The sequence below is a fragment of the Ochotona princeps genome, chromosome 25 (genome assembly GCF_030435755.1).
Source record: "Ochotona princeps isolate mOchPri1 chromosome 25, mOchPri1.hap1, whole genome shotgun sequence".
In the NCBI taxonomy this organism is placed as follows: domain Eukaryota; kingdom Metazoa; phylum Chordata; class Mammalia; order Lagomorpha; family Ochotonidae; genus Ochotona; species Ochotona princeps.
Window position 1 is genome coordinate 21,058,135 of NC_080856.1, and position 15,581 is coordinate 21,073,715.

General features: G+C 46.9%; 1 protein-coding gene across 4 annotated transcripts in view; it reads right to left on the reverse strand.

Annotated features, from left to right (window-relative positions):
• Positions 1 to 9,868, reverse strand: part of UBN2 (ubinuclein 2) — a 68,131-nt gene extending 58,263 nt beyond the window's left edge. For 2 of the 4 annotated variants that reach the window (XM_058655062.1, XM_004594369.2), the window contains exon 1: positions 9,178 to 9,867. In XM_058655062.1, coding sequence (XP_058511045.1) covers positions 9,178 to 9,642 — 465 coding nt within the window. In that variant the 5' untranslated portion in view covers positions 9,643 to 9,867. Of the gene's footprint in view, positions 1 to 9,177 lie in introns of all 4 variants that reach the window. The other 2 variants (XM_058655063.1, XM_058655064.1) reach the window with 2 other exon arrangements.
• Positions 9,869 to 15,581: the final 5,713 nt, after the last annotated feature.

The following is a 15,581-nucleotide window of genomic DNA, read 5'->3' on the forward strand; positions in this document are numbered from 1 at the left end:
GAAGAGATAGAGACTGATCTTCTGTCCTCTGGTTCATTCTTCAAATGGCCGCAAGCAGCCATCGCTAGGCCAGGCCAAAGCCAGTCTGAACTACATCCAGGTCTCCACCAAGTGTTGCTGGGGCCCAAGTACCTAAGCCACCTTTCACTGCCTTCCAAGGCCTATTAGCAAGGAGCTAGACTGCAGCAGGTACTCCAACATGGGATGCTGGCTGGCCTTGCAAGCAATGGCTTAACCCACTTTTAATTCCATTTGCCTTTAACTTTCTGATGTACCTTCATATTATTCAGGATTTATTTACTCCTTAAGTGTAATTAGTAATGAGAGTCAAAATTTCCTAACATGAATAACTCAATGAGAAGCATTAACTATAAAGTGAACATTTGGAATGATGGTTAAGATGTTATTCCTACATCTTATACTAGAGTGTCTGGGTTCAAGTCGCAGCTGCCTCCAATCCCAGCTTCCTGTTAATGTACTCACTGGAAGGGAATCCCTGTCTCCCACATGGGAGAGTCAGATTCAGTTCCCCGTTCTTGGCTTCAGCCTGGCCCAATCTTGGCCCTTGCAGCCATTCAAGAAAGGAACCAGTAGATGGATCTATCTCTCTCTCTCTCTCTCTCTCTCTCTCTCTCTCTCTCCATTTCCCTCTTCCTCTCTCCTTGCCTCATTCTCCATGACTTTGCCTTGCGAAGAAATATTTTTTAAAGTATACAGGTTCGGGTCCACTGCAATAGCCTATTAGCTAAATTCTCAGCTTGCATCCACCAGGATCTCATGTGGGTGCTGGTTTATATCCCAGCTGCTTCACTTCCCACTCAGCTCCCTGCCTGTGGCCTCATTGGATAGTGGAGGATGGCTAAACCCTTGGAACCCTGCACCCACACTGGAGATCTGGCAGAGCTCCTGGGTCCTAGCTTCAGATCAGTTCAGCACGAGTCACTGTGGCCACTTGGGGAGTGAACCATGGATGCAAGATCTTTCTCTCTTTCTACTTTCTCTCCTCCTCTCTGTATATCTGACTTTCCTATACCAATCTTTTTAAAATAAAAATAAAAATATAGGTTCAGGGTGTTGGCGTTATGGTACAGTGAGTAAAACAGCCACCCGACACACCAGCATCCCATTTGGGCTGCTCCACTTCCAACTCAGCTTCCTTTTAACGTACCTGACAAAGCAGCAAAAGAAAACCTGAATGCTTGGGCCCCTGAAGCCCTGTGGGAGACAAGGAAGAAACAGCTGGCTGCTGGCTCCTTGCAGCCATCTGGCAAATGAACCAGTGGATTAAAGAGCTCTGTGTCTCTCCCTCACTCTCTGTAACTCTGGCTTTCAAATAAATGTTATTTTAAAAAAAGGATTTACTTATGTTTACTGCAAACGCAGATATACAGGAGGAGACAGAGAGGAAGATCTTTCGTTCACTGATTCACTCCCCAAGTGAGCCGCAACAGCCAGAGCTGAGCCGATCTGAAGCCAGGAACTTGGAACCTCTTCCAGGTCTCCCACGCAAGTGCAGGATCCCAAGGCTTTGGGCTGTCCTCGACTGCTTTCCCAGGCCACAAGCAGGGAGCTGGATGGGAAGTGGGGATGCTAGGATACGAACCAGCACCCCTATGGGATCCCGGGGCATGTGCAAGGTGAGGACTTTAGCCACTAGGCTACAACGCTGGGCCTGTAATGTTATTTTTAAACTGCAAGTTCATAGCAAAAAGTGTTGGCAATGCTCATAGCAACATACACAGGAACTCAACAATTCAAAATTGTTCACCTGTGAAATGATCTTATGGTCACCCCATCCAAAACCTCAAGGCAAGAAACTCCCACAAACACTATTTAAAAAAGAAATGCCCATATGTAATTCTGATTAGATATCTTGTTTAAAAAATATTAACTACTTTGGTCGTCAAATGCTTCTAAAAGGATGCACAGTTTATTAGTCACACTTAATCATCTGTGTGAGAGTTGAACCTCTGCAGCTACTGTAGCTTTTTGCTGAGACACAGTATCAATCACTTCTCTATCATCTATGGCCCGCCAATGGACATCTACTCAGAGTATGCGTACTACATACACCATGGGGCCAGCCACTGTGACTTGGCAGGTAAATCCTCCTATGAGGACCAGTGCCTATCCGGGCTGCTCCACTTCCAATCCAGCTCCCTGCTAATAGCCCAAGAAAAGCATCAGAAGATGATCCGAGTCCTTGGATCCCTCCACCCTTATGAGAGCCAGATGAAGCTCTTGGCCCTGATTTTTCCTGGCCCAGGCCTGGCTGGTGTCATCATATAAGGAGGGAACCAGTGGATGAAGTATCTCTGTGACTCTTTCAAGTAAATAAAAACAAATCTTAAACACACACTTACACACACACACATATATATATACAGAGCCAGGGTCCTACATTTGCCATCTATTTACCAAAACAAACAAATATATTATTTTACTCAAGTATAATACTTTACATAAACACGCCTACATATATGCATGTTTTTTGATACACAAAGGTCAAAGCCAGGAGCCGCTTTATTTTTATCCAATTTCAGTTGCATAGAAAGTAAATTTTTTAAAAGCCTAGGGGCATACACTCTGCCATAGTGGGTAAAGCTGCCATCTGCAGTGCCAGCATTGTGGCAAAGTGAGCTAAATTACCACCTGTCAGTCAGGAATCTCCTATGAATGCCAGTTCCAGTCCTGGCTGCTCCACTTCTGACCCTATTCCCTGCTAATTTGCCTGGGAGAGCAGCAGAAGATGGCCCAAGTGCTTGGGCCCTCTCTCTTTCTCTGTGACTTTCAAATAAACAAAACCTAAAGAAAAAGAGAGGGAAAAAAGGGAAGCCTAGATGTTTTTACTTAAGCAGTATCCTCGGGTCCAGCACAGTAGCCTAACAGCTAAAGTCCTCGCCTTGCATGTGCAAGGATCCCATATAGGTGCCGGTTCATATCCTAATTACTCCTCTTCCATTCTAGCACCCTGACTGTGGCCTGGGAAGGCAGTCGAGGACAGCCCAAAGCCCTGGGACCCTGCACCCACGTGGGAGACCTGGAAGAAATTCCTGGCTCCTGGCTTCAGACTGGCGCAGCACCAGCTGTTGTGGCCACTTGGGGAGTAAACCATCAGACGTAAGATCTTCCTTTCTGTCTCTCCTCGTCTCTGTATATCTTTCCAATAAAATAAATAAATCTTAAAAAAAAAAAAAAGAAAAAAGGAAGTATGCTCAAGTAATTAAAAGCATAAGTTTTTCACAAATGAAAATCTGAGCAGAGACCTGACTGGCCTTGAAGGGTGAGAAAAAAACAAGAAGAGATGAAGATTTGCACTTTGTAGATGAGGCAACTCATCCTGGATATACAGGCTGATCTGAGCAGTGTAAAACACACAAAGGGAAAATATGAAGCTAACGAAAACAAAATAATTCATTATAGCTGTGACTTTAGAATTAAAGGGATACTTAAAGGAAATAATCTGAGTCTATTTTTAAATTATTGCCAGTAATAAATTTATAGAATCCCTTATCCAAATAGGAGTTATCAATAAAAAACATAAATCCGTTCCAAAAGAAAATAAACCAGCAAAAGGAGCTAGATAACAGCAAGCACCCCCCAGGCTGTGATTGCAAACTGTCTTCTCATAGCATCATGAAGTCCAAGTAAAAGGTTTGTCTCATTTTGTATGTAAAGATACAAACATATGCAATTTTAATTTTTAAAATAAGAATCACCTTTACATGCTACTCTAAGAGATTTTATGTGTTTCACACAGGCATCAAAAGTTTGATTGACAGTATATACATATTCTTTTAAACTGACTCATTTTTCATTTACACTTAACCCCCATCTCCACTCCCAACCCCTGGCTTTGTGGTACAGCAGTTAAGTTGCCACTCCAAGGCAAGCATCCCGTTACCTGGGGGGCAGTTTGAATTCCAGTTGCTTTGCTTCTAAGCTACTTCCTGCTGGGCACCTGGAAGCCAGCTGGTGATGGCTTGAGCCCCTGAAGTTGAGCCCATCAGCTTAGGCACAAAACCGGCTGGAATTCCTGGCTCCAGGGCCTGACCCAGCCCTGGCTAGGGTGCTCATTTGAGGGGGTGAACCAGCAGATGAAAATCTCTTTTTCTGTCATGCTTTGTTTCAAACAAATGAATCTTTTTTTTTTTTTTTTGAAGATTTATTTATTTTTATTGCAAAGTCAGATATACAGAGAGGAGGAGAGACAGGAAGATCTTCTTCTGTCCACTGATTCACTCCCCAAGTGACCGCAATGGCTGGTGCTGTGCTAATCCGAAGCCAGGAGCCAGGAATTTCCTCCGAGTCCCCCACACAGGTAGCAGGGTCCCAAGGCTCTGGGCCGTCCTCGACTGCTTTCCCAGGCCACAACCAGGGAGCTGAATGGGAAGTGAAGTAGCCAGGATCAGAACCGGCGCCCATATGGGATCCTGGTGCATTCAAGGCGAGGACTTTAGCCGCTAGACCATCGCACTTGGCCCACAAGTGAATCTTGACCTCCCCCACAACCACAACCACCACCACCACCACCACCACCACCAGAACCCTCAGATTAAAATTAAGAGTCTTTACATTTTTTAAAGTTGCTTGCTGTAACATGAAAGCTGCTCGCTTTAACAATGAAAATTCTGAAAATCATCAACCAGCCATATGCAAAACTGATGCAATAATTTTGTTCTGTGATCTTAACTCAATAATAACACCACGTCACCTTTCATACTTAACTCAAAATATGCAACATGACAAGAAGTGGAATACTGCAGCATCCTGAGGAAGAGTTACATCAACACTAGAATTACTTATCGCTCTTTTCACAACACAGGTGCAATAAATCATGTTCACAAACGTGTCTTAGTTAACTGATTTTCTGGTTTACTGAGTCAATAAAAGTCTTTTTTTTCCCCTTGTTTATCAATCACCACCAAGCTTATTTCTAAAATGTTCTGTTACCATTTAGTCAGGAATGGTGAACAAATTCATCTTTCCTGATAGAGGTGACTCTGGGCCTCAGCCATCCTTCTGAATGTCTCAGCCACTGCACTGGATGGTCAGAGATAACAAGGCTGAGGATTGAGGTAACCTGCATCCCGACACCCTGGAAGCATGCTGGTTTTCATTTTCCAAATATATGCTTTCTTAACTGTGATTTTTGTTTTGATTGTTATTTTTTTTTAAGATTTATTTATTTTTATTGGAAAGGCAGATATGCAGAGAGGAGGAGAGACAGAGAAAGATCTTCAGTCTGCTGATTCACTCCCGAAGTGACCCCAATGGGCGGCACTGAGCCAATCTGAAGCCAGGAGCCAGGAGTCAGGAGCCACTTTCCGGGTCTCCCACGTGGGTGCAGGGTCCCAGGGTTTTGGGCTGTCCTCAACTGCATTCCCAGGCCACAAGCAGGGAGCTGGATGGAAAGTGGAGCTGCCAGGATTAGAACCAGCGCCCGTATGGGATCCCGGGGCTTTCAAGGCGAGGACCTTAGCCACTAGGCCACCACCGGGCCCTATTCTAGTCTTTTTTATTGGTTAAGAAAAACAGCCTGGGCCTGGCGCTGTAGCCTAGTGGCTGAAGTCCTTGCCTTGAAAGCCCCAGGATCCCATACGGGCGCTGGTTCTAATCCTGGCTTTCAAGGCGAGGACCTTAGCCACTAGGCCACCACCGGGCCCTATTCTAGTCTTTTTTATTGGTTAAGAAAAACAGCCCGGGCCTGGCGCTGTAGCCTAGTGGCTGAAGTCCTTGCCTTGAAAGCCCCAGGATCCCATACGGGCGCTGGTTCTAATCCTGGCAGCTCCACTTTCCATCCAGCTCCCTGCTTGTGGCCTGGGAATGCAGTTGAGGACAGCCCAGTGCTTTGGGACCCTGCACCCATGTGGAAGACCCGGAAGAGGTTCCTGGTTCCCAGCTTCAGATCAGCGCAGAACTGACCATTGCGCTCACTTGGGGAGTGAATCAGTGGACGCAAGATCTTCCTCTCTATCTCTCCTCCTCTCTATATCCGACATTGTAATGAAAATAAATAAATCTTTAAAAAAAAGAGTAGAATAAATTCTGATTGCTGGGGCCTGGCGGCATGGCCTAGTGGCTAAAGTCCTCGCCTTGAAAGCCCCAGGATCCCATATGGGTGCCGGTTCTAATCCTGGCAGTTCCACTTCCCATCCAGCTCCCTGCTTCTGGCCTGGGAAAGCAGTTGAGGACGGCCCAATGCATTGGGACCCTGCACCCACATGGGAGACCCGGAAGAGGTTCCAGGTTCCCGGCTTCAGATCGGCACGCACCGACCGTTGTGGCTAACTTGGGGAGTGAATCATCGGACGGAAAATCTTCCTCTCTGTCTCTCCTCCTCTCTGTATATCTGGCTTTGTAATAAAATAAATAAATCTTCAAAAAAAATTTTTGATTGCTAATTAGGGTTTAAAGGAGCTGATTTAAATGCACCTCAATGGAAAAGGTGCTAACACATAACATAGCACTGTTGACCAGTGCTCCAAACTATAGCTAAAATCTCATTCAGTGATAGCTACCTGGAATATATGAAGACGTTTTTCTTCTAATATGACAAGATCTCTTCTCTTTATATTTTCAGTCTGCTACAAGACACCGTTCAATTACAAGTGACTTACTTTGAATTCTTTTTAAAACATTACACCCCTAAAAATAAACGATTTCTTCAAGGGAAAGGAGAGGAAAAACCAAATTTGGAAATCATCAGTGTCTAGCCAATTCTAACGTCAACATACTGCTCCCTGGCAGTCTCTCCTCTGGGATTACCTTTCACAGAACCATGCCAATTTTACTTAACAAGGTATTTTCCTAGTTTTTGGTAGGCAAATCCAGCAGTCTTTGTTGCAAAGGGGTACTGTCTAAAACAACTTTGCTTTTTTGTTCAGTAGAGTTCTGACAAGATATACAAGCTGTATAAACAGCGATAAAATTGGACAAATAACCCCTGAAATGGACAGTATGTAGAAGGCAGTGGAATCATCCATCTTCTATAAATAAATCAAACTACAGTCAGGCACTTCCTGAGGACGTTTTGTCAATGACAGATCCATTCATGATGGTATACACCATATGGTTTGTGTAAGAACGCTTATCTGCATGACAGTGTATCTCTCAGAAAACAGTCTGTCATCAGGTGATATGTTATAAAACTCAGGGAAAAAAACTTATTCTGCATTTTTCTATAATTAAAACATGCATTATTAACTAATAATGGCATTATATTACACCATACAGTATCATCACAGAAGTTTCTGTATCACTAAATGAGTGATTTTACTTTGGCTGGGTTCTCCAAATTTAAACTACACAATTGTAAAAAGCACCAAGAATTGGTACAATTGTGCAAAAAGGTACTGACCATGCAGTGCTTAGAACTGTATGTAGCACATGGGCCCGGCGGCGTGGCCTAGCAGCTAAAAGTCCTCGCCTTGAAAGCCCCAGGATCCCATATGGGTGCCGGTTCTAATCCTGGCAGTTCCACTTCCCATCCAGCTCCCTGCTTCTGGCCTGGGAAAGCAGCTGAGGATGGCCCAAAGCTTTGGGACACTGCACCCGCTTGGGAGACCCGGAAGAGGTTCCAGGTTCCCGGCTTCGGATCGGCGCGCACCGACCCGTTGCGGCTCACTTGGGGAGTGAATCATTGGATGGAAGATCTTCCTCTCTGTCTCTCCTCCTCTCTGTATATCTGGCTTTGTAATAAAATAAATCTTTAAAAAAAAAAAAAAACTGTATGTAGCACATAGTGCAAACTCAGTAATGTTAGTTGTTATGCTGTTTAGCAGGTCAAATATAACTTATGTTTAAAAGCACTTCAATCCATTATTTTCAATATTCTTCCACGAAGAACATTTATAAAGAAGGCGGCTCTAAGTAAGTCTAAAGGGCAAAAATGCTACCTGGAAGCTACCAAAATGGTCTCTATACTCAACAATTCATTCTTCTTGAATCATTTAATGACTTGACCCTGTAACAATATTTCTAAATAATCATCAGATTACCTAACCATAAAATAAAATCTAGCAACAGTTTAATAATGTGATACTTGATACTTTGTGACTAAGAAGTTACTCACTGCAACCTAATTCATAGAGAGCTGCGGGTCAAAGAAAACAAGGGCCCTCTGCAGCCTATTCAAGTTAAGCTAGAGCAAAAGCTAAAGCAGAGCATTATCAATAAAAGGCCAAAAATCGTCCTCCTCTTTTTACTGTTACCGTTTCATTGCCCTCTCCAACTTAATTCCAAAGCTTACCAACTCACAATCACAAACATTACAATCACTAAGAAGCCGCGTCTTATCCCTATTGTTCACAGTCCCTCGAAAGGCATACCTCTATATTTTCAGTAAAGTTTTTAAATATTGAAAACTAAGGTCTCTTTCATCACTCCGCAAAAAAAACTACAACGGCCAAATACCATCTGCCTACTTGGACCTGGAAACGAACGCTCTACACTCAGATTAGAATACGATGGGTGAGACGCCAAATAAAGCTGACGAGACACCTCCCCTGTTCCATTGCAATATGAACAAACTCGGCAGAAAAGCAAGCTAACCATGTTTACCCACACCAACGCGAGAAAGAAAAACAGGCAGACATATCACTAACTCATCAACCTACCCCTTCATTCCTCAACAGGACTCTCTTCGTCCCTGCAAATGCTTAATTACTCTTAAACGCCTTTCAAATTCAGAAAAACACCACAGGCACGCAAACACCTCTAACTGCAGCCACGGCGCCCCGCAAAACAAAATAGCGACTAGGACGAAGGCAGCAGAGGGGTTCACGATAGGCTTCAAACCGGGGGCGTGTCCCCCAGGTTTCCCTTCTCCTCTCTCCAGGAACCAGGGCTGGAGCTCCACAGGGATCCTGCCAAGGGGCTAGCAGGGCCCCGAGACTCGGTGTGGAGAACGGAAAGCAAAGGAGACGAGATTTCGAAAGGTGCGAAGGCAAACAGGCTCGGCGCCGGCTGGGTCCTCTCAATCCACCCACCGCCCTCCCCGGAGCGCTCCCCCGCCGCCCGTCCACCCGCTCGGCCCCCCGGCCTCTCCATCCCACCCTCGGGGGGCCCCCGGGACGCGCCGGGTGGGCGTCCCCGAAGGTGCAAACCAGCTGAGGGAGAGGCGTCGGGTCCGGAGGCTCCCCGGCTCTGGGGCAGGAGGGAGGAATCTTCCTGTACCCGTTGTTCTCCGCACAGCAGCAGCTCCGGATAACTGAACTCCACGCAGCTCTCGTCCGTGGGGTCCTTGAGCACCAGCTCCAGGCGCACCGTCTCCCGCGGCGGCCGCGGCGACGGTTCGGCTCCCCGGACCGAGTCCCGCGGCGGGGCTGGCTGCAAGGGCAGCTGTGGGAGCGGCGGCGGCGGCGGCTCCGGCCTCGGGGGCTCCCTCTGCAGCGCCATGGGCGGCTCAGCGCGGCTGCCCTCGCGCTGGGGGAGCGGCTTCTCCCGCGCCGGGGGCTGCTGCTGCTGCGCGTCCGAGCGGGGGGCCGGCTCCCGGGGGGCCGACGACGGCTCGGGTCGGACCGGCTCCAGCCGGGGGGCCTCGCGGGGGTAGTCGGGCTCACGCTCGGGCAGCGGGTACTCGGCCTCGCGCCGCCTCACCGGTGACAGGCTAATGAACGCTACTCTGCGCGGCTCCGCCATCCCCACTGTTGTGGCCCTCGGCTTTCGCCGAAGCTAGCTTCTGCGCCGCGCTGCCTTGTCTCTGCCCGCCGCCCTCCCTTTTGCGCTTCGTCGTTTGGATGCCCTCCGCCACCCTCAGCCGTCTCCGCCGACGCCACCGTGGGTGCGGACCGTGCCCCCTTCCCCGCTCCTATGTTCTGATGGGCTCCACCGCCATCGCCAGGGTCGCCGCAGCCGCCATGTTGGATCCCCCACATAAATAGAAGCAGGCCGCTGAGCGGGCGCATGCGCAGAGAGGAGACGCTCGCGCTCACCGTCGTGGCTGTTGCTCAGTTTTCCTCTTTTCCTCCCAACAGCCTGGAGTCGGGACAGGTCGGAGGAAGTGACGTCATCACACGGCCCGTTTCCCTGGAAACGGAGACGCCGTCTGCGCTCTGCCTCACTAGGAGGCGGGAGAGATTGGGGTTTCCCAAGGAGCTTCCTATTCGCACCCGGAAACCGGAGACGCGTTCTGGGCTCGGAGAAGGGGACAGAATCTGGGATGTGCGGAGGACGGAGCCGGCCATGGCGCCGGGTTCCGCCCGCCGCTTGCCTGGGGCTCGAAGTGGTTATTCCAGAAAGACAGGGAGGGAAAGTGGAGGGACTCGGGGGACCAGCCTCCGTGTGGCTGCTGGCCCAGTGGCCGCCGCAGCCCGAAGGACAGAGGGAAGAAAAGAGGCGGCTGCAGGAAAGGCGTCCCTAGGAAAGCACGATGGTGTCTCACACGAGCCTCGCGTCTTCCGCCAGCTCCTCTCCTCACCTGGCCGCCTTGAGCAGGGCGCGGGATTCGACAAAGCTTTCCAGTTCAAAGATGACATCTGAAGCGTGTAAATTGGCCAAAGAGGTCTACTCCTAAAGAGATGATCTTAGAGTATGAACAAACATTGTGTAACGCTTAAAAAAAAAAAAGCATACTTCATTTGGCTATTTAAAAAAAAGCAATGAACAAGGTTGTGAAACTCAATTGTAAAAGGTGGAGAAAGAGGGTTTGGTGGGGAACTCAGGTTGAAAGATCCATTTGAGGGTGGAGGAGGAGCATTGGCCGGCCGCACCTGGGACAGACTAATGGGAATTCAGATTTCAAAGGATGTCTTGTGATTCACTGGCGTTTTACTCCTTTACTAGAGAGTAAATTTTAAGTGTTTGTCCCCCACATCTTGAAGACAAATCAAATCTACCGCTCATTGCTCTATTAACTGGATTAGCTATTTCAGGATCTTTGTGTTGGTATGACAGCAGCCAGTTTTCAGTTTTTGGTTCTATTGTCTTTCCCACTTATGGGAATGTGGTGATGGAATTGATCCCAGAAGCCTCCCACGCCTCTAGAATCCTGTCATTTTCCCCTGTTTTTCCTCCCACACTGATTGAGTCCTGCCTGGTTTTTGCATTGTCTCTGGAGGATTCCCTGGGACTCTTCCTCCCCTGCTACTCAACAGACTTTACCATGACATTCTCTCCTGCCTACAACTACCCTCCAGAGTAAATGCTATACTTAGTATCCAGTACCCACCAGGATCTGGCTGAAACTGCGAGCAGGTGGTCCTGTAGCTGTAATGGAGCTGCTTACTTGCCTGACATCTCATTTCTGATATATTGTATGTGGGTATTACTTTGTAAACCACACTCATGGTAGCAAATAGTTAACGTTGTGAACACACGCAGGTGCCTCTCTGAACTACCGCTTTCGTAACACTAAACTGGAATGCAGTAAAAACAAAGTTACCTAAAACATTCTGTAATACCACATAGAAACAAACTAAGAAAACAGGGGCCAGCGCCAGCTGCCGGTTTGAGTGTTGGTTTTAGTTCTGTGTGCTCTGCTTCCGATGCAGCTTTTGCACGTGCTTCCTAGGAAGGCAGCACAAGATGACCAAAGTGCTTGAGTCCCTGCCACCCGTGGGCAACACCAGAACAGAGTCAGGCTCCTCGCTTCTGCCTTTGAACAGGCAGAGGGGAGTCTTTCTCATCCCTATCCCCGCTCCCTCCATTGCTCTTTCTTCCAAGTAAGCAAATAAATATTTCTAGCAAAAAGCAAATTAGAAAAGATACTATGCACAAGGCCATATTACATGCATATCTGACCCACTTGTTGATCTGTGCTTTTCCTCCTTCTTTTTTTTCAAGATATATTTATTTCAAAGGCAGAGTTAAAGAGCTAGAGATCTTCCATCTGATGATTCACTTCCCAAATGACTACAACAGCCAGCCAGGGCTGAGCCAGGCAGAAACCAGGAACCAACAGCTTCTTCCAGGTCTCCCACGTAAGTGCAGGGGTCCAACCACCTGGGCCATGCTTTGCTACCTTCCAGGTGTATTAGGGCACTGGATTGGCAGTGGAGCAGCAGGCATTATAAACTAGAGTTGATATGTGATGTGATGACCCACACTGCAGCTTTACCCAAAGCACCAGCCCAATCCTCTTTTTTCTTCCAGCCACCTTTTAAAAGATTTATTTATTGCTATTGGAAAGGCAGATTAACAGAGAGAAGGAGAGACAGAAAGATCCTCCATGTGCTGATTCACTCCCCTGTGGCTACCAACAGCCAGAGCTGAGCCAATCTGAAGCCAGGACTCAGGAACATCTTCTGGATTTCCCACAGGGGTAGAGGGTCCCAAGGCTTTGGACCATCCTTGACTGCTTTCCCAGGCCACAAGCAGGGAGCTTGATCAGAACTAGCACCCATATGGGATCTGGTGCTTGAGAAGGATGGATTAACCAGTTGAGCTATTGCACTGGCCCCACCCTTTTTTCCTAATAATGTATTTGAATGTATCTCACACGCCCTTTGAATGTAAAAGTATTAAATTTGAAGATATTAACTGTATTTGAAAGGTATTAAACTTTCATTTGCAGGAAAAGGAGGGGAGTGGGTGATTTAATAATTAAAGACATCTAGATAGTCATCTATGCAAGAACAATATTGTGTCTCACACATTATAAAAGGATACATTTCTAGTGAATAAATACCTTAAAAGTAAAAACTAAAGGGCCTGGTGCAATGGCTCAGTGGCTAAATCCTCATTTTGCATGTGCCAGGTTCCCATATGTGTGTTGATTCATGTCTTGGCTGTTTCACTTCCCACCCAGCTCCCTGCTTGTGGTCTGGGAAAGCAGTAGAAGATGGTGCGAGGCGTTGGGATCCTGCAGCCACATGGAAGGACCAGAGAAAGTTCCTGGCTCCTGGCTCCTCTGGCTCACTCCCAAAATTGCTACAATACCTCCGGCTGGACCAGACCGAAGCCAGGAAATAGGAACCCCATCCAGTTCTCCTTCACAAGTAGCAGGGACCCAAGCCTTTGAGCCAGCCTCTGCTGCTTTCCCAGGTGCATTAGCTGTGTTAGAAGCAGAGCAGCCTGAAGCTTGTGCAGTGGACAACATGCCAAGAAGCACACGATGGAAATGTCAGATCATTGAGGCCTGCAGAGGATATGTAGTACTATGGATGGCAGCACAAATTGGACATCTCTTCCAGTCAGGCTTTGACAGCGAGTATCTGGGCAAATTGAGGCCCTAAGGTGGATTATGTCAGCAAACAGACCTTCGAAGGATTTCCTTATCCTTGGAGCAATCAACAACATCTCAGAAGTATTATAACCACTTAAGTGACACCCTCAAAACAGGCTCCACATCAGGAACCCTGGGATAACATTAAATGGCCATTCCACATCCCCAGGATACTGGATGCGTTTAGGAGGCTGGAAGCAGCCCTCTCCTCTTCTCTCCCCTCTTCCCCCAGATACAAGAAGCATGAACTGATCAGAAACAGCTATTGCATCCACTTTCCACCATTCCTCGACTCTTCCGGTCCTAATCAGTGGTCCACATGGGCATACGCCCTTCTCAACTATGTAAACACCATTAAAAAAATTATTTTTTTTAAAGTGAGCAACCAGTATTCCAACTGTTGACCAACGTGGGATGCTAAGCAGCAACTTAATTCATCGCACTACACCAGGCCCAGTTATACTAGCTTTGCATTTTTAAATTCCAATGATCCCTTTTGTAAACTCTGGATAGAATATTAAGTCACTTTCTTATATATTAATAGAGTTAAAGAACTTTTCCTTTGGGTTTTAAATCTGATACGGTTTAGATTTTCTCTTTTGCTCTACAGTTAATGGGGTTTTATTCTAGGTTTTTTTCTGTTATTTTTAGGTGGCAAGATGCTTCATTATTATTTGTGGCAATATGATTAGAAAATATGTGCAATGGTTCTTTTTTTTTTAAGATTTGTTTTAGGGCCTGGCGTAGTGGCCTAGCAGCTAAAGTCCTTGCCTTGGACACGGCCAGATCCCATAGGGGTGCTGGTTCTAATCCCAGCATCCCCACTTCCCATCCAGTTCCCTGCTTGTGGCCTGGGAAAGCAGTTGAGGACGGCCCAAGACCCTGCACCCGTGTGGGAGACCTGGAGGAAGCTCCGGGCTCCTGGCTTCAGATCAGCTCAGCTCCGGCTATTGTGGCCCCTTGGGGAGTGAATCAACGGACTTAAAATCTTTCTGTCTGTCCTCTCTGTGTATCTAACTTTCCCATTAAAAAAAAATCTTAAACAAACAAACAAAAAACTTTCTCAGCATGCACCTGCTTCATCCAGGACCTAAGAGGAGGGGACACAATTGACAATATGGATATTGAGCTCCATGTGGAACTGTGGAGGTGACATGAAATTCCCAGGTGGCTTCACAGCTAGGGAGGCACCACCCATTGCCTCCTAAAAGAGATAACCAGTGGGAGAGGCACCAGACTACAGATTCCCACTCTATCTTCCCTCTTCTTTTCTCCTCCCCTCTTATGATCCTCTCGACCCCTGCCCGCTCATGAGGCACATTTCTGTGTTTGTGGGGCCACCCATGCTCACCCATGTATGTCTATTCACTTCCTTGCCTTTTGATAAACTTTAGTTATCCGTTTTGCATCTTGCATGTGTCTGTGGCTGAGAAAAGACCCTGGTTCAAAAATTAATACAGCCTAGCCCATACCACTTAGCATGGACTTTGTGATCTTCCACAGTAATGGGAGCATCTTGTGTCTTCAAAGTGGGAACAACAGTAGTAAACATACATGTTAATGTTGTGGCTGCAGTTAACTAAATTAAGATTCATGGAATGCTTAGAAGAATCAAAATCAATAAATCTTAAAAAAAAAAAAAGGAGTCAGTATTTAGTAAGCACTTGGATGAGTGTTTAATGCTAATTCCTCTGTGAGCTAATATATAGTTGTTGTTGCTTTTTGGTTTGGTTTGGTTTTATAAGGCACAGAGAGATAAAGGAAGCTCTCTTTTACTGATTGACTTCCCACCTGCCCAGGCCTGCCTGGGATGGGCCAAACCAAAGCTGGAAGCCCAGAACTCAGTGTAGGTCTGCTGTGTGGGTGGCAGATGCCCAGTCACTGCTACCCTCCCCCCAGGGACTTCATCCACTAGAATCTGGAGTTAGGAGCCTGAACCAAGCATTGAACCTTGTTACCTAGTTGTGAGTCATGGATACCTTTCAAAATAATAATAAATATTATTTATTTTTGCTAGAAAATCAGATTTCCAGAGAGAGGGAGAAAGATCTTCCATCTGTTGGTTCACTCACCAAATAGCCAGAACAACTACAGCTGAGCTGATCTGAAGCCAGGAGCCAAGAGTTTCTTCCAGGTTTCCCATGCGTGCAGGGTCCTAAGGTATTGGACCATCTTCCACCGCTTACAAGGCCATAAGCAGAGAGCTAGATGAGAAATGGAGCAGCAAGGGCACGAGTTGGTTTATACAGGATGCCGGCGCTTGTAGTCTGAGGATCAGCCAATCGAGCCATTGTACTGGCCCCAGAACACGAATATCATAACTGGCAGCTTAGCAGCTGCTCCAGTGCTTCTCCAGCCAGTTTTTTTTTTTTAAAGATTTATTCATTTTATTACAGCCAGATATACAGAGAGGAGG